The sequence below is a fragment of the Chrysochloris asiatica genome, unplaced genomic scaffold (assembly GCF_000296735.1).
Source record: "Chrysochloris asiatica unplaced genomic scaffold, ChrAsi1.0 scaffold00096, whole genome shotgun sequence".
Taxonomy (NCBI): Eukaryota; Metazoa; Chordata; class Mammalia; order Afrosoricida; family Chrysochloridae; genus Chrysochloris; species Chrysochloris asiatica.
This window is the reverse complement of record NW_006408614.1, coordinates 5,287,429-5,305,672: the sequence shown is the minus strand read 5'-3', so window position 1 is coordinate 5,305,672 and position 18,244 is coordinate 5,287,429. Positions and strand designations below refer to the sequence as shown.

The 18,244-nt window shown below is 44.5% G+C and overlaps 1 protein-coding gene across 1 annotated transcript in view; it reads left to right on the top strand.

Annotated features, from left to right (window-relative positions):
* Positions 1-18,244, top strand: part of USP40 (ubiquitin specific peptidase 40) — a 93,873-nt gene that overhangs the window by 43,863 nt on the left and 31,766 nt on the right. The window contains exons 10-15 of the mRNA XM_006866764.1: positions 4,967-5,267; positions 7,905-7,986; positions 9,665-9,836; positions 12,423-12,507; positions 13,528-13,598; positions 16,601-16,923. Coding sequence (XP_006866826.1) covers positions 4,967-5,267; positions 7,905-7,986; positions 9,665-9,836; positions 12,423-12,507; positions 13,528-13,598; positions 16,601-16,923 — 1,034 coding nt within the window. The remainder of the gene's footprint in view (positions 1-4,966; positions 5,268-7,904; positions 7,987-9,664; positions 9,837-12,422; positions 12,508-13,527; positions 13,599-16,600; positions 16,924-18,244) is intronic.

The window sequence follows — 18,244 nt, the reverse complement described above, 5'->3', positions numbered from 1 at the left end:
AAATGTCAAGTTAGTCCTAAATTCCTGACATAAATCATACTTTTTCATGATACGTTTTTAATGTATTACTTTTCTAAAAGGGCCAGATATTAAAATTTTAGGCTTGTGGACCAAGAGGTAAAGGTCCTTATTTAAAGAATCCTGCCCTTGGACCAAGAACTGCTCACTGGGACTAAAGGTACCTTTACAATAGAGCCACCCTAACAAAGCTCAAGATGAAACTTCGAGAAGATCAAAATGGTTCAAAGGCAATTTGACAGCTTAGTAGACACACTGTGAAACTTCAAAAAAACAAAGTTCTTAGTTACTAAACCATGGCTGTTCTGGGTAAGACAGCAAACTGCTTCCGTAAAGGTTGTTGGTGGTGGTGGTGTTGAGTGCCATCGAGTTTTGAAAACCCTGTGGTACAGTTCTACTCTTGTCCTTTAGGGCTTCTGAGTCGGAATTGGCTCGAAAGGGGTGGGTTTTGGGTTTTTTTTGTGTGTTTCACAGCATATCATTTGAAAAAACAACAACAGAAAACTGGAGTTCTGGTATGGCACTGTAGGATAGGCACTGGACTGCAAGGTCGGTTTGAACCACAAGGTCGGTAGTTCAAAATCATCAGCCTCCTCAGAAACCCTATGCAGGCTCTTTAGAAGTCAGAACAGACTCTATGGCATTTAACAACAGCAACAAGTATAAAATTGCATGTCATTCATAGGACATTGTGATCCACAATCAAGAAATAAAACACAGTCAATAGAAACAGACCTATAGACACTACAGATGTTATGATAACAAATAGAACAGATTATAGATACTCCCCAAATAGCTATTATAAATATTTTAAAGCACTTATAGGAAAATAAAGGAGCTCTGGTTACAAATCGGGCAGCGAACCTCATGGTCAGCAGTTCGAAACTACCAGCTGTTCCGCAGGAGAAAGATGAGGCTTTCTGCTCCCATAAAGATTTACAGCCTTGGAGACCCTGTACAGGGTCACTATGAGTCGGAATCGACTCCACGGCACATAACAACAATAGGAAAATATGTACAGAATGGGTAAACAAATTGAATTTTAGCAGAGAAATAGACATTCTAAATACAACTAAATGCACAGTAAACACTTAACTGTAAGTAAAATTAAGTGGGAATTCTACAACTGAAAAATATAATATCTGAAGCAAGTTCATTGGTTGGGCTTCATAGGATATTAGACATAGCAGAAGAAAGAATAATGAACTTGAAGACAGATGAATGGAAATTATCCAAATTATAAAGCAGCAGGAAAAATCAGAACAAAAAACCCAGAACATCCTAAACCTGTGGAATAGTATTTCATGGTCTAAAATACAAATGTTCTAGAGTTCTGGAAGGAGACAGATAATGGTGCAGAGAAAAATCAAAGCAATAAAGCCAAATATTTTCCAAAATTGATGAAAAACTTCAGTCCACAGATTTGAAAAAGCTTACCAAATACAAAGCAATAAACACAAAGAATAATATACTTAGACACATTATAGTCAGACTGCATAAAATCAGAGCTAAAGAAAATCTTAGAACACCAGAGAAAAAAAGACAAATTGCATTCAAGAAAATAATAAAAAAATAACAGCTAACTTCTCAGCCAAATAAATGGAAATCAAAACACATCTTTAAAGTGCTCTCAGAGAAAAACAGCAACAAAATCATCAGTCTAGAATTGTGTTTCTGGCAAAAATATTCACAAATGAAGGCAAAAGAGAGATTTTCAAACATAAAGCCTAAGAGTATTTTTTTGCTGGCAGACGGGACTCTTAGAAACTGCTAAAGGAAGTTCTTAGGGTGAAGGGGCATTCTATTAGATTAAAACCTGGATGGACCAAACGTAACCATGAACAGCAGAATAAATACAAAATAGAACTTTTCCCTTAATTTAAGTGTTTAAATAAAAAATAATGGTATATGATGCCATTTACAACTATAAATTGTAATGATAAAATACAAGAAAACATCAGGAGAAATGGATGGAGTTAGGGGAATGGAATTCTAATGTTGGAGCCATCTTGCATTATACATTAAACGGTATGAGCATAATTTATGTGTGATGTAATCCTAGAACAGCCATTCAAAATATTAGCGTTAACAAACCAGCACAGGAGACAGGAATGGAAAGTTACTGATTTTATCCAATTTATAATTTTCATCGGGGATTAGTCTGATAATGGTTATCTGCCATTTCCAGAACTAGAACTGCACTGCATTCAACTTTGAGGTTTAAGAGAGTTAATCTCCAACTTCACACAAGAAAGATAAAAAAAAAACAGCTGTACAGAAAATAACAGTACTGAAAAAGGTTTACTTGCTGATATTTAATTATTTCCCGAATAAATTTGGTAAAACTTATTTCCCACCTGTTCTCAGACACAGTGCTGACACTTTTATTTTTGGGTCATATGTCTTAATCCCTTTTCTTTATGTTAAAATATTACTTGTGAGTAAAGACCTGATAGGACCCCAAGTGATTTTCTTTCCAAGAGAAAGATGAGGACATCCCCTGTCCTCCTTCATTGACGGGGAAGGTCAATGTCACGTACAGCTTCCAAAGGAATTTCTAAGCGGAGTAAGTTTGCTGAGAGAGAAAGGGGAGAGGAGAGTCAGATAGGAAGGTAGGGACAGGTGATGCAGAGAGATTGTTTTCTCTCTCCTTTAGCAAGAAAACTGGAGAGTCTGAGGTTATGATTCAGTGGCACATAACAGCTTTTAAGACAGATAACATTCAATTTAATTACTGTTAAAAAGATACTTTAGGCTGTACAGCCGATTAATGTGATTGCCATCAATAACTTGTATGCCTGTAAAAAGGTGAATTGGTAAGTTGTGTGATACATTTACAACAATGACACACACACACCCAAAAAAGTAGTTGCTGAGACTGCCTGCAGACCACCAAACACCTCATGGGGCTGGGTTCCTTGGCTTGGCTCATGATGTCATAGCATGGCTTGCTGAATTGGCCCAGTGCTGTGTTCAGTGGTTCCGTTCCACTTACTGGGTCATTGGGTAGTGCCTGGGGGCTTCAAACTTGCCAGCAGCCATCCATGGCGTAATTCTCTCCGCCTGGAACAGCAGAGGAAGTGGAGAAGACTCTGGAATGAGAGGAGGAGAGGGAATGTGTGGTTAATCGCCTTCATGAACCACTACCTCCTTGGCTGTGAGACCACAAGAACTGGATGGTGCCTAGAAACTACTGCTGACATTTTGATCCAAGATTCCATCAAGAGACCTGATCAAAGAGGGGCAGATACAGAACAAAATTTTCAATGCCCATGGACTCGAGACTTCCTGGAGATAGGGAGGCAGGATGAGCCCATAAAACATTGCCCTGAGACAGTCTTTAAACCTTAAACCCAAACCCCTTGATCCCTTCTTAGAACCGTTCAATAGTTATCTTCACTAGTCAAGCCTATGAGCCGTGAGCCTTGTGCTCTTTCAAGATGTAGCTTGGGACCCACTGACAACAGCAACTGGAAAGATAAAGAAGTTAGGGGCCGCGGATTCATGTCAGCGGAGAAAAAGCACAACTCAGAGAGCACCATCGGTCTCACTGAATTGTCCGTATAGAAACTGGAGTGCATGTCTGTTTTGCTGTGTATTCTCAACAACAGAAATCAATGATTTTTGTAAAACGACACTTCAGGTTTAGGATGATTACTTCAGTAGTGTCCATTGGGGCCACTAGTTTCCACCTTCCCTCCAGTGTTGTGCTGTATGATGGCTTTTATTTTGTTGTTTGTTTATGGTTGTTGTTGTTGTTGTTAAGGCTGTCGAGTTGGTTCCCACTCATAGTGACCCTGTATAGGGTTTCCAAGGAGCAGCTAGTGAGCTTGAACCACGCTGACCATGCAGTGTGGTCCAGTGCATTAAACCACAGTGCCACACCACGACTCCTTGTTATGGTGGTGGTTGTTAGGTGCCATCAAGTCGGTACCCACCCATAGCGACTGTATGCACAGTAGAATGAAACACTGCCCGATCCTGGGCCAACCTCACTACTGTTGCCATGCTTGAGCCCATCGATGCTGCCACTTGGCCACTCCGATTCATAGCAGCCCCATGCACAATAGAACGAAACACTTCCTCATCCTGAGCCTCCTCACAAGTATTGTTACACTGGAGCTCATTGCTGCTGTCTCTGTGCCAGACCATCTCGTTGGGGGTCTTCCTCATTTTCACTAACCCCCCAGTTTACCAAGCAGTAGTTTGTTTATTTAAGGAGCTCTGGGAGCATAGTGGTTACGAATCTGGCTGCTAACCTCAAAGCCAGCAGTTCAAAACCACCAGTGGTTCCGCAGGAGAAAGATGAGGCATTCTGCTCCCGAAAAGATTTACAGCCTCGGAAACCCTGTGCAGGGTCACTATGAGTCGGAACCGACAACATGGTACTTAACAACAAAAAAGTTTGTTTATTTAGATTATTTTGTTTATTTAGATTTCTACCTAATCGGTGCCAGCAGAAAATCTTTTTATGACAGCATAGTTGAGGTTTAATTAAAATACTTTTTAGATTGTTGCATGACAGCTCTTTCCCTTGATAAAACGAGTAGACTGTTTGCAAAGAGCAAGCTGGCTTTTATGAAATGTTTCATTGTGGCCCAAATGGATTTCTTTCCCTAATTGGCTAGGCCAGAATTAGTGATGATATTAAAACATTTAATCTCAGAAGGAAGAAAACTTGGTTTTTAATTGTGTGTAATTTTAAAAATAGGGAACCCTGGTGGTAGAGTGGGTGACGCATTGGGCTGCTAACTACAAGGTCAGCAGTTCAAACCCACCAGCCGCTCCCTGGAAGAAAGATGAGACTTTGATCTCCCGTAAAGATTTATAGTCTCGGAAACCGTATACAGGATCACTGAGTCAGAACTGACTGGACCGCAAACAATTGGAGCAATTTAAACATCAATTGCTAACTTAGTATTTGGGGTCGTGTTTTGTTTTTGTACAGTTCTTACAACTCCATTCCCAGATATTTCTACTCAGTTCGGATGAAAGTACTGTGAGTCTATCGAAGAATTGCTCTCTCCAATCCAAGGAGGATTTCCAAAGGAATAGTCAACGAGTTTTCAAGACACTGACTTCAGAAACCCCCGAGTTCAATGGCGGCACATCCTGCCCGCACTGGTTTGATATAAATGATTCCAAAGTCCAGCCAATCCAGGAAAAGGACATTGAACAGCAATTTCAGGGTAAAGAAAGTGCCTACATGTTGTTTTATCGGAAATCCCAGTTGCAGAGACCCCCTGAAGGTATGTACGGAAAGAAAGATTCCTATTGGTTAAATAAGTTCATGAATTGACTTATATAATAGCACTTTCATCTTTAGAAGATAAGCATCGCGTGCTATTTGGATTTTTTTGTGTGTGTGCTTTTTAAGAATGTTTACTCTGGAAAGACAAAAATACATGATGCCAAACGAAATCCAACAGGCTGTCGTTTATAAATACCGTGGATTTCTACTTAATGATTCCCTTGTTGTAATTGTTGTTGTTGTTGTTAGGTGCCATTGAGTGGGTACCGACTCATAGCGACCCTATGCACAGCAGGGAAAGAATATCTTCAGAAGGAATATTTATCTTCTTAACTGGAGTGAATTTTAGCATGAGTATGTTTGGAAAGTGTACTCATAAAAGTTTTCCACTTAATTAGGAATTGAATAAAGATCCAGCCAAAGTCTCTGAGGGACAGAACTTGACAAAATGACTCTAAAATTCACCCAGAGAGATAAGTTAATCAAAATGGAAGGATGACTGAGTGAATGTGTTTATAAGGCTGTCTTGATGAAGACAGCTGGTGCTGGTGCCAGCAAGTAATCAGAGTACTGAAATAGAGCTGGAAGCCCAGGAATTGGCCTAGGTGTGCATAGGGTTTAATCTACGATAAGGTCGGTTTTCAAATAAATGGAGGGAAATAGTTCATAAATACATCTGGTAAGTTGTTGTTAAGTGCCATCTAGTCAGTTCAGACTCATAGTGACCCTTTGTAAGGTTTCTGAGGAGTGGCTGGTGGATTTGAACCGCCAACCTTGCAGTTCAAACTAACCTTGTGGTCTAGTGCATTATCCTACACTAGTACTCCAGTAAGTTGGTTAGCTGTTAGAACTATAATGAGCTTTCTTTTGTTAAACTAATCACGTAAATGAAATTAGAACTCTTTATATTTTATGTAAACAAGATACTTTGGCATGAATAAAATTATGCCTCTGATCTTAAGGTAGAGAAGACCTTTGTAAGCTTAAAAGCGAAGAAAAAACAACAAAGGCAAAGTGCTGTAAACCTTCAACAAAATAAAAAGGAAAATGGAAGATATTAGTAAAACCTGTCAAGTAGCATTCATCTGCCTGGCTCCGGATTAGGCAGGGTTTCATTCTTTTGGACATGGTGTCTCTGTGAGGTAGAACTGACTCAGCAGCCTCTCACAACTGCAGCAACCTGTAGAGTGCTAAGTAAATTCCTTTGTGTTCATTAGTAGTCTGAGAAAAGGTTATAAATAGGCAATTTACCAAAACCAAACTACCAGCAAACTGCAAGAACCTAGCTGGGGCATCATCAGGAGAAGCTTGCTGGAACAGCGGTGAGCTGGCATTTTTCCCTGACAGTCGGATTCTCCAAAGTCATTATTTCCTACGTAGCTATTAGCAGTGTGAATAGGACAGCTAATTCACGTGCGTGTATTTTTAAATCTATTAAAGCCTCCATCCTACTTGTACGGTTGGTCTTGAGCACGTAATCAGAGATGTCACATACATTACTGTGAGGGAAAAAAAAAGATTTTTTAACAGTGACTAATTGGGACCCACTAAATGTCTAGCAAAAACAGTTGTCTAGGTTACTTATGCTACTTACAAAATGCACAGCTGCCCACTCATTCATTTGAAGCCTTCAGGAACACCGGTGACTCGATGGTTAGCACTTGACCACTAAAGAAAAGCCGTCAGTCCAAACCTTGCACAGAGAGTCTTCAGGAGAAAGAGCTGGCGATCTGCTCCCATAAGATGACGGCCTCGGAGAGCCTGTGGGGCAGTTTCACTGTGAGACCGTTGTGAAAAAGTGAAGCATTAAGAAACAAGGTCATAAAATACAAGGGGATACAAAAAGTTCATGGGAAAATTCCATTTTCTTTTCATTCCATTTTTTCTACAAACTCTGAAGTCCCCTTATGAAATGAATAGGCACATTACAAATTTGTTGACTGTGATCCCAGTTGGTGTTAAAAACTGTATGTGTGTGTATGTGTATAATACATCCGTCACGTGGTGGTGGTGGTGGGGGTTGTGTGCCGTGGGAGAAAAGATCAGAAGTACATTCAGGCACACAGGTACTGCGTTGTTTACAAATGGACGGTTTGTGGCAGCCCTGTGTCCAGCAGGTGTATCGGCAGCACTCCCAGCTGTCCATGTTCACATGGCTTCTGTGCCCCATTGTGGCCATCCTCACAGCACTGCGTACTTTACATGATGGTTTTGCACATGGAGTTGACCCAGCCTAGCATCAGCATATCTCACATGTGCTGGGGATCGTGCCTGACGCACATTATCGCGGTGGTCGGGTTAGTTCTGGGGGAAGGATTACAGAGACTCTGTTTCTGTTATGTTCCATAACCAGGAATTATATTTGTAATCAGAAAACACTGCATTTTCTTATTTAAAGAGAATTGACGAAGTGGAACTCTTCTAGTTTGACTTAAGAACTATTTGACCGCCCTTTGTTGTGTTTCATTCCAACGGGGATAACTGAGACTAGAGAAAATGCGTGTGTACACACTTGTGAGTAGCCATTCGCTGGTGGGCAGCACTGTTCCCTCTCGTTCTCATGCACAAATGTGTGTGTTCAGAGATGTCACACATACCATTACTCAACTCAAGTTAACGCAGGTTTTGTTCACAGCTCGAGCTAATCCGAGGTACGGGGTGCCAGGCCATTTGCTGAGTGAAATGGATGCAGCCAACCAGGAACTCCGTGCAGAAAGGTAACTGAACTTCCCTAGAGAGTCTGAGTGGTGCTTCTGAAGGTTTCAGTCATGAAAAGTTCCAAAGGAAGGAAGGAAAGGCAGTGGCTGTGCCTCCCTAGTGGAGTTTTACTGTGAGACTGAGTCTGGGCAGGAGACTGGGCTGAAGGATGAACGGTACATGAAGTGCCCTCTGCTGAGTCAGAACTGAGGCCTGCGGGGAAACGTGGCTGTGAACACACAGCTGCAGTAGATCTGGGCTACAAAGAGGGCCTACCGTTAGAATCCCGCCGCTGTTTAAGGTGTGGAGGACTGGGCTGTCCTGACAGAAGTAGGTAGATATTCACAAGGAGATACAGATTCTACAAACTGTTGGGCCTAATGTCAATTTTGGGCAAAAACCTAAAAAGAGTTCTTGAAGGGATCGTTTGTGGGACCATGATTCCAGCATTCTCTATGGGTGCCTAACCCTGGCCCTGCAGAGCTGGTTCTTTATCAGCTCTTGGACAGAATCACTAGGCTCTTGCTGGGTTAGGGAAATGCTGGGTATTTAAGATGTTCCCTTTGACTCTGTTGGGCAGAAATGTATCAGGACTGTGTTCAACATTTTCATCAGTGATTGGAGCTGTGAAGAAAGATCAGGTGTGTTGGATGACAAACCAAGACCAAAGAAAACCTCAATAGAAACAAACATGAAAAAGATAAAAACTACAGACAGAAATATCCTAAATGTGAAAACCAGTTTGCGTGGTTAGTGTGGATTAACAGCAGGTATCAATCAAACAGTGCAGTAAAAAAGCCCTCAGCTTTGAAGCCCTGGCCACGCCTATGCAGTGGATAAGCCCTTCCTTGCCTGCCTCCTGAAAGGCTGGTGATTCGAACCACCAGCCACTCCACCTCAGGAGAACGATGGGCTGTTAGATAAAGATCGCAGCCTCATCCCTGGGAGTCGGACTGGACTCTGCAGCAGTGGGCCTGGTTTGGGGTTGTTGTTCAGAGCTATCAGGTTGGTTCTGACTCATAGTGACCCTCTTTAGGGTTTCTCAGGAGCAGCTGATGGGTTTGAACTTTCAGTCTTGTGGTTCACAGCCCAGTGCTGATCATACGGCCCCACACCAAGAGCTCTTGGTTTGGGGAGCGCTTTAATATAGTCATCAAAAAACGTGCCATCAAGGTGTCGACTCAGCCCACCTGTGTGCTGATCGGACCCGTCTGGAGTCCGTGCTTTGGCTGCAGATGTCTGGATTCCGAGGAGAGCAGCGAGCCTAGGGCTGCACAAAGCAAACTCAGGAAGGTGACGAGAGCTGCTTCATGTCTTTTCTAGAAGGTCTAGGGCATCTGTAGGAGTAAGGGTGGAGTAGAGGTTTGTAAGCAGCACTTCAGTATGTGAGCAGGTTTAGAGCATTTTGTTCAAGACTAATCTCAGACCTGAAAGATCCTGAGTGTTAGTGTTTGTTGGGAGACTGTGGTCACATTGCACAGTGTGCATTAGCACAGTTTTTCCTTGCAATTCACAGTGGTAATTTGAGCAAAATTCTTGCTTGTTAATGAGAAATAGAGAATGTTTTCTTTGGGAGCACAGAAGAAAAGGATCTTCATTTTTGTTGCTTAGGTAGAAGGCAGGTTGGTTCTATACAGCTGCTAAGATGTATGTGCTTTGAAGTGAGCTCATGTGTTTCTGTTTGGACGCTTCTTAAAGGGCCCAATGGGAGTCTGCCAGCAACCATTTGGAATTGCATCTCCACCTGAGCCCTCATTATCGGCTCGTCAGTGGTGCTCTGCACCCTGTCGTCTCACCGGCAGAAAGTGTGTGGCACTGGACCTTCGATAAAAGGAGGACTTTAGGAGAGCTTCGACAAGCAGTATTTCAGGTGATGTAGCCCATCTCAGGTGGACTGTTGGTTTCCTCGCAGCTGGGGTCCAACGATGAAACTGGAATGACCGGTGTGGGGCATCTTGGTGACCTTGCCTGAGACTTGGCTCGAGAAACGTGTACAATACATCCCGGGGTCTACTGCACACACAGTGGTGTGCCCTGTGGGGTAGTGGATTACGTAATGTCTCTTTTAGCCGTAGTCTGTAACACCAAACAACATTGCGGCCCTCCTGGGTCTAGGTCACAGAAGGTGGGAGAAGACACGTATGGATTTTATGGTTGAGTTGTGAGTGATTATTAACGGCTGATTGTCATTGGTCAGTTTTGCCATCTCAGAGGCCAGAGTGGGGAGCTCACTACCATTGAAGAAGGAAGAGCCAAGAGTGGAGCGTGTCCCTTGGTCTCGTTGATCCTCTGTGACCCCAGAGTAGAAAGCTGTGACGCTAGAGGAGTGACATGAGCAGCGTGTGAGACAGGACGGTGGGCGGCCTCTAAGCACTTCACTGGGGGATTCGGTTTGCTGACCCACAGAACTAGAGCCAGTGCTCTCAGGCCGAGGCTCCCGGTGTTGTGGCCTGTGAACAGCTATCAGCAGCCGTAAGACAGCTTGGTAACTGCCCGAGCAGAGAGAGGCCTACCTGTGGGCACGGCTGAGGAGAGTCTGTCCTGACGGGAAGAACTGTGCCCTGAACCTTTCTGAGCCCGGATTGGACCTGTGACCTTCTTCAATAAACCGCCTAACTGTGAGTATGGGGCCTGAGTTATGGGTGGTCGGAGCGTGCTTTGTGGGCAGGTGCAAAAATACCACCACCCCGCCCCACAGCACTCTACTCAGCTGGGTTCAATCATCCAGTGTGACGACCACCCAGAACTCAGATACTATACTCACAGTCGTGGGGTTTATTAGCGAACTCAGCAGATTATCATTTAGGGTCAGAACTATTGAGGGCACCATTTCTCCAGTCAGGACTGCTGATAAATGCCCAGAGGACACGTGACTCCAGCCTGAAGACACTCAGCCTCAGCCTCACTCAGCTCTGCAAACCTAGCACCCCCAATTAAGTGCCCAGAGGCACCCCACTCTGTAAGCCAGCCTCCTGCTCAGAGTCACTCAGCAATAAATACTTCCTCAGTAGACCAGGAAGCCCACCGCTGCTGGCATCTCCTCTGCCACTGCTCAGCGTCCGTGCCTTGTGTGTTTGGGTTGAGGAGGATTGGTGCACAGGGATCTCTGGGGCCAAAGGACGCTCTCCACTCCCGGCTCTTCTCCTTCGATGGCAATGACATCCCACATCTTGCTTGTGAGATGGCTCGTTTTATACTTGTGTTAGAGTTCGAGTTTGTACAATCACAGTGACCTGTTAACAGTCACAGCTGAAGCTTCTCACCCTGTCAGCTTCTCCCACATTTTCATAATCAGACCTGTCAGGAGAATGTTTGGTAGTTTACAAAAAACTGTGCTTAGGAGAGATATTCTTAAATGTTACGAGCCAAGATGTCAGTTTGAGGACTAAGGTGGACCTGACCCAAACCATGCTATTTTCAGTCACCTCATGCACGCGAAAGTTGCACAATGAATAAGGAAAATGGCAGAAGAATTGATGCCTAAGAGTTAGGTGCTGGGAAGAAGATTGAAAGTGTCATGGACTGCCAGAGCAACAAACAGATCTGTTGTCAGTACAGTCAGAATGCTCCTTAGAGGCAAGGATGGCCAGACTTTGTCTCTCATACGTGATACTTGTGATCAGGAGGGACCAGTCCCTGGAGAAAAACATCATGCCTGGTAAAGTGGAGGGTCAGAGAGAAAGAGGAAGCCCCACATGAGATGGAGTGGCACAGGATGACTCACGACCACGTACGCAGTGTTTTCTTCTCTTGGGCCTGGGTCCCTGTGAGTCAGAATCCACTTGAAGACACCCAACAGCAACCAAGAAGAAACCTCAAGTAATTGACTACACCACACAGGCATGATTTGGTGCTGGTTTTTGCACTCCTTTTACCTTTATGTTGCCAGAGATTCATTTCCCATGATGAGACTATGTGGGCACCAGTCTCTGCTTCACTTCCTGTAGAGTGGTAACTGAACACGTGACTTTTACTTCTTTCCCATCAGTGCTGATTGAACACATGGCTTTGCTCTTTTTTTCTCTTTTATGAGGGGGGGCAGTCTGTTGCCCTGTGGTCCACCAGCATCACAGTAAGTAAAGTGGTCCCTCCGGTCTTTGTGCTTTCTGGGTATGTCCGGGTCCTTCCGGCAGTGCTGGTGACAGCGCCCATCTTTGAATTCACTTGTTTGACCAGAACGGTCTGAGCTCCAAATTTTGGCATAGGCGTATGTATTGCTCATTGCTAATGTTGACTTCAAGCCTTGGTGTGGTACTGTAGGACACGCACTGGACTGCTAACTACAAGGTCAGCAGTTCAAGCCTACCAGCCACTCTCAGAAACCCTGTACAGGGTCGCTAAGAGCCAGAAAAGACTCCAGGGCACTTGACAACATCTACACGTGAAAATTATTTGCCTGGGAACTGTGGCACCTATAGATTACCTTTCCATTATTTTCTTTTCCCTCCACCCTCAGCTCTTAGACTTCTGGGAAGGGGACATGGTTCTCAGTGTTGCAAGGTTTGTTCCAGCGGGACTTCACATTTACCAGACACTTGATGGTAAGAGAAATAGGAAAACGCAGCCATTTATTTTCAATGTTCTGTTCCCCTACTACCTGCACTTCCAAAGGAGTCCTGGTGTGCTACTGCAGGTTACTGCACTGTGAGGTCAGTCTGAACGGTAAGATCGATGGTTCGAACTCACCAGCCACTCCTCAGAAACGCTATACAGGGTCTCCTATACAGAGTCGGAACCGGCTCTCGATGGCACTTAATAACAACAACATACTTCCAAAACTGTGTTTATAGATTGTCTTCTTGTCAGGTTTCCAAATCAAATAATTGTATCCAATTTGTAATGTTTCTGACATATATGTGTGTGCAGGCTTTCTGACATGGTAAAGTTTTATATTTTCTGAAATTAAAGCTGCCTCTTTACCTAATTTTTTCAAGTCTTTGGGTTTTTAAAAATACATATATTGCCACAAATTTCTAGCAAAATGCTTTGAAATCTAGTGTACATTATTTTATGGCTTGACTTTTTACTCAACTTTCAGCATCAGATTTTATAGCAAGTCAACAAAAAATATTTCAAGATTGTAAAAGCATTTACTTCTTTAAGTTCAGTGATAATATAGCAGCATCTGCAGCTGTAAAAACATGTATTTCTGGCTTCTCAGCACCCAAAACTATGATCAGTGTTTTTTTGTTCATTGTTTTAATTCATTTTCACAAGATTCACCAAAGCGTAGAAGCTCTAAGTAACGTAGACTGGGGCACACAATAGGAGGAGCATTCGATGCCAACTTCTTTCACAGTGTTGTAAACCTTAGGTATGGCTGAGCTTTACACTCGTCACTGTCTCCCTGCTGCCCTGCTCCCCTGCTCCCAGAGACTGTGCATCTGTCTGGGAGAATGCTTACGTAATGGAAAAAAGGAGGCACTTCAGATAATATAAAATAGTATCAGTAATGATAAAAGTAGCTGCCTTTGTCTTAAGCGTCCTTAATGAGAGCGCCTCTTCTTGGTTTTGTTGCTCGTTCTGAATGAGTGTTCTCACTGATGGTCTTCTCTGTCTAGGAGATGAGAGGACACTGTGTGAAGTAGAAATCGCGGATGGGGAAGACATCTTTGTCTGGAACGGAGTGGAGGTAAAACAGGCTGAAAAACAGTCACGATCATTTTGGACTTTTTCTGGCTTCATTGCAGTGAGATTTTATTCAGCATATGTGAAAGCATGTGAAAAGGCCTCTTCTAGGCACGGTCAGTGTTCCTTGCAGATGGGAGCCTACTTCCTGAGCCCCTGCAGCGTGCCAGGCCACATGTTCCAGGGGCTATAGAGCAGTCTCCCTCGGAGAGGAAAGCAAGGCCCTGCAGTGGGAGTGCTGTCGTAGGGGCATGGACGTGGTGCCCTGAGCTGGGAAAGACATGGGGGAGGAGACCTGGAGGAGGAGAACTCCACCGTTCTCAGGACTATCCTGGGGCCGTCTCACATTTCCAACGACTCATCCCCACTCCTGATGAGTTCCACGTCTGTATTTTCACTCCAGATACTGCTCCTACAATAGTGTATTCTACAGCTTACTGGATCTCACCACCACATTATTCCAGAAGCATCTCAAATGAGACGTATCCAGAAGGGAATGAATCGCCACTCTCTGTCCACTCACCCACCCCACCTCCCCCAAATGATCAAATGAAAGCCTGCGCCTCCTTCAGGGAGGCACCTTTGCTTTCGGTTCTTTCCGCCACCCTTGTAGTCACCACGAGCACTAAGTGCCTCCGGTCGAGACTCTGAGACTTGCCTTCCCTAAGCAGACTGCCTCAGATGCCATCTGTCCGGCTGTAGGCTCTTAACAGACACTCAGAAAACAGGGCAAGAGGAGGCATAATCTGATCCTGTCACTGTTTTGCCCAAAGGCAATAGTTTCTCCTGATCTCATGCATAAACATTTACGTGCTTTACCATGGATCTTGAAGGTCTGACACATGGTACCTCTTCACACTTCCTTCCTGTCTGTCCCTTGCATCCGGCACTCCAGCCCTGCCAGTCTCTCCCCAGACCTCATGGCACGTTGTTCTGCTGCTTGGACTGTCATTCCGTCCCCTCAATCTCTGTGCCTCCCTTCTACTTCCTGGCCCCCACTCAGCCTGGCACAATCGAATGCATTTTTGGTATCCATTGTTAAATCATTTCCACTAAGTCCAGACCCAGTGTCCTTTCTGTACACACCCTTCACTCAGCATGTCTCCATCATGCTAGCTCTGTATTTTGCCATGGCCGTTGATACGTGTGTCTCCTGTTAACCGTGAGCTCTGAGGGGACAGGTGCAGGGTTGAGCCTTTCATATGCCCAGCATTTAGCTCAGTGTCTGTCTTACAACAGGCACTCTGTGATCATTTGAATTACAAGGGTTAAGAACATTGTTGTTAAGTGCCATCGAGTCAGTTCTGGACCATAGCAGCCCTGTTTCCCAGGAGCGGCTGGTGAGCTTGAACCACCAACTTTGTGGCTCAAACCAGCTTCACAGTGTAGTGCATCAACTCACAGCGCCACACCAGGACTCCTTCAGAACATTAAGCATTTGAATTACAAGGATGAAGACCACAAGCGGACCGACACAGCAGTCCTAAGGAGCTAAAGCTTAACAGGTTAACATAAAACAGACCGTAAGAGGCTCTGTACAGACCTCTTTCTGAAATGCATCATGTCTTCATGCCTCGGCCCGGACTGCTCTTCCCCTCACTCTAACCACGTTGACTTCTGTCGTCCCATTCGTGTGCCGTGTCACCCAGTCTTGGAGACAGGCCTCAACTTACCTAGGCAGGGCTGGTAGCTCGCTCCTCACTTGGTTTAGTACTTGAGCATGGCCTCGTGCTCAGGTTTCTTGCGTCTGTGTGTCTTTTGTGCTTCATGTGATGAGACTCAAACTGAGATTTTCAAGTCAGACACTCTTCTTACCTTTGTATCCTGGACACTCGGCACATGGCCTGACATAGGGTAGTCATGTCTGAGATCCTTCTAGCATGATCTCAGAAAGCCAGGTCTGCTAGTGTACTTGAGGACCCGTGACATAAATGGTGATGGACCAGGTGCAGTAGGTGATACGGGAGATCAAAGGGACTTCAAAAAGTTTATGGAAAAATAGAATTGGAAGTGAATGGGATTTTTACACAAATGCTGGGAAGCTCCCTACATTGCCCCTGCTCTATAGGAACTTAATTGAGATGGTTCACTCACACAGGTCTGGATGTTACTTGAGTAAATGGAGTTTAGTGTGGTGCTCTAGGGTAAGCTCTGGGCTGCTAACTGGTGTTCAGACCCTCCAGTTGGTCCTCAGAAACCCTATCTGGGCTCACTGAGTCAGAACCGACACCACAGCACTCACCACCACCACCACCTGGAGTTGGACATCATGGTAGCTACTATTCCTGAAGGAGCTCTGGTAGTGTAGTGGTTACGAATCGGGCTGTGAACCTTAAGGTCAGCGGTTCGAAACTACCAGCCGCTCCGCGGGAGAAAGATGAGGCTTTCTACTCCCGTAAGGATTTACACCCTCGGAAACCCTGTACAGGGTCGCTATGGGTCGGAACCGACTCAATGGCACTTAACAACAACTATTCCTGAAGTGTAGCAGTGCTGTTCTTGCTTTAGAGGACAAAACTGTTCCCTGTGGAGTGGTGTAGAACAGTGGGCTAGGGAGAGGGTGAACAGAGCCCCAGGAGGCCTCGTCAGCTGTGTGGGAACAACTGTGTGGTCTGTGGGACTCTAGGGACGGAGAGGGCGTTGGGCCCCAGTCTTGGGTGTGTAGGATTATATCTTGTGGCCAGTGGGAATCCTGTGTGCAGGGACATGGACTGGTGGAAATGCTATCCTAAGTAGGAATCCTGGTGCCAGCTGAAGAGTTGTGTATGTGAGAATAAATCCAGAGAGCACACCAGGTACCTAGGCTAGCTAATGATGTGGACATGAAGAAAAAGTATCAAAGCGGACCTGGTGAAAATTGTACTGTGTTTGGAAAAAGAAAAAAGAAAAAAAAAAAAAAAGCAGGATTGTTTGTTAGACAAATGTAGTCTTTTACTATGTTAGCAAACTGACTGAATTTTCACAAATAGAAACCCTTCTAAGGGCTGTCTCCGTGTTGTTTTGTAGGTTGGAGGCGTCCAGATTCAAACTGGCCTTGACTGTGAACCTCTGCTTTTAAACGTTCTTCAGCGAGCAACCAGCGGTGAAGGAGCCAAGTGTGAGCAGTGGGTGGAGTCTTCTCACGTCTTCCCATCGAACGCAGAAGTGGGCACTGTCCTCACAGCCTTAGCGGTCCCCACGGCTGTCATCTGTTTAAGCAGTGCTGACTCTATGGGCAAACACAGCTGGTCTGCTGTTCCCACGGAAGACCTGAAGAAGACCTTCCGTGAGCACGGGCTCAGGAATGGAAGCTCCCTTCTCATTCAGGATTCTGACAGTGGTGATCCCAGGTAACTTGCTCAAAGCGGAGAGCATTTTCTCTGCAAACCCTGGCGCTTTCTTGTCAGAGTAATCAGCATTAATGTTCCTTTCTTCCTAAACACTGTGGTCTGACGTTATACACAGCAGTGCTCTAGATTAAACAACTTGGAGAAAAAAATGATATAAATGAAAGTGTAACTAAATAATATAGATGACCCTGGTTATGTCAAGGGCTTCAAAAATTTCATGGAAAATGAGTTATAAGATAATGGAATTTTTCCATGCATTGTTTTTTAAAACTTTTTATTGTGAATTGAGGTTTACAGACATCAGTTTTACTTTCAACAAATCATTCACTTTGTTTCACCTCAATGACTGCAACACCCCGCCACCCCCTCCCACACCCATGCATCAACAGTTTTCTTGTTTCCTCCCTATTGTTCCTAGTTCTATTCCACCCACTTTCCCATCTCTTTGCAACTTTGTCCTTAGGAAAATGTTACCCTTTGGCTCGTGAACGATTTATCATTCCATGGTGAGCAGATCTATGAATGTATGGAAGCCTCCTACAGGCAGCCTGACTTATGGACAACTACTTTTCCTTTTTTATGCTAGGTTTCCAATCAATTCTGTCATGACTGATGAAGCAAAACGGGAACAGAACAGAATTGTTATAATTTGGGTGATTTCATCCCAGTACAGCAATGGGAACCATGACTGTTGAAGGCCTGGAATGGGAGCTCTTCAAGCAGTTCAGCCTGAACTTGCACAGTCGGCCCCTGGCCTTGTTTTGGCTGATGATATGATACTGAGCTCTTCACACAGACGTTGTTGTTGTCAGGTGCCATCGAGTCAGTTCCGACTCATAGCAACCCTATGCACAACAGAACGAAACACTGCCCAACTCTGGACCAACCTCACAGTTGTTGCCATGCTTGAGCCCATTGATGTTGCCACTTGGCCAATCCATCTCGCTGGGAGTCTTCCTCTTTTTCTCTAACCCTTCACCTTACCAAACATGATATCCTTCTCCAGTGACTGGTCCTTCCTGACAATATGTCCAAAGTATGAGAAATGAAGTTTGGCCACCTTGGCCTCCAAAGAGCACTCTGGTTATACTTCTTCAAACACAGATCTGTTGGTTCTTTTGGCAGCCCATGGCACTTTCAATATTCTCCTCCAACACCATAATTCAAAGGCATCAATTCTTCTACGGTCTTCCTTATTCACTGTCCAGCTTTCGCATCCATATGAGGTTATTGAAAATACCATGGCCTGGGTCAGGCGCACCTTAGTCCTTAAGCTGACATCTCTGCTCTTCAACACTTTAAAAAGTTCCTGTGCAGCAGA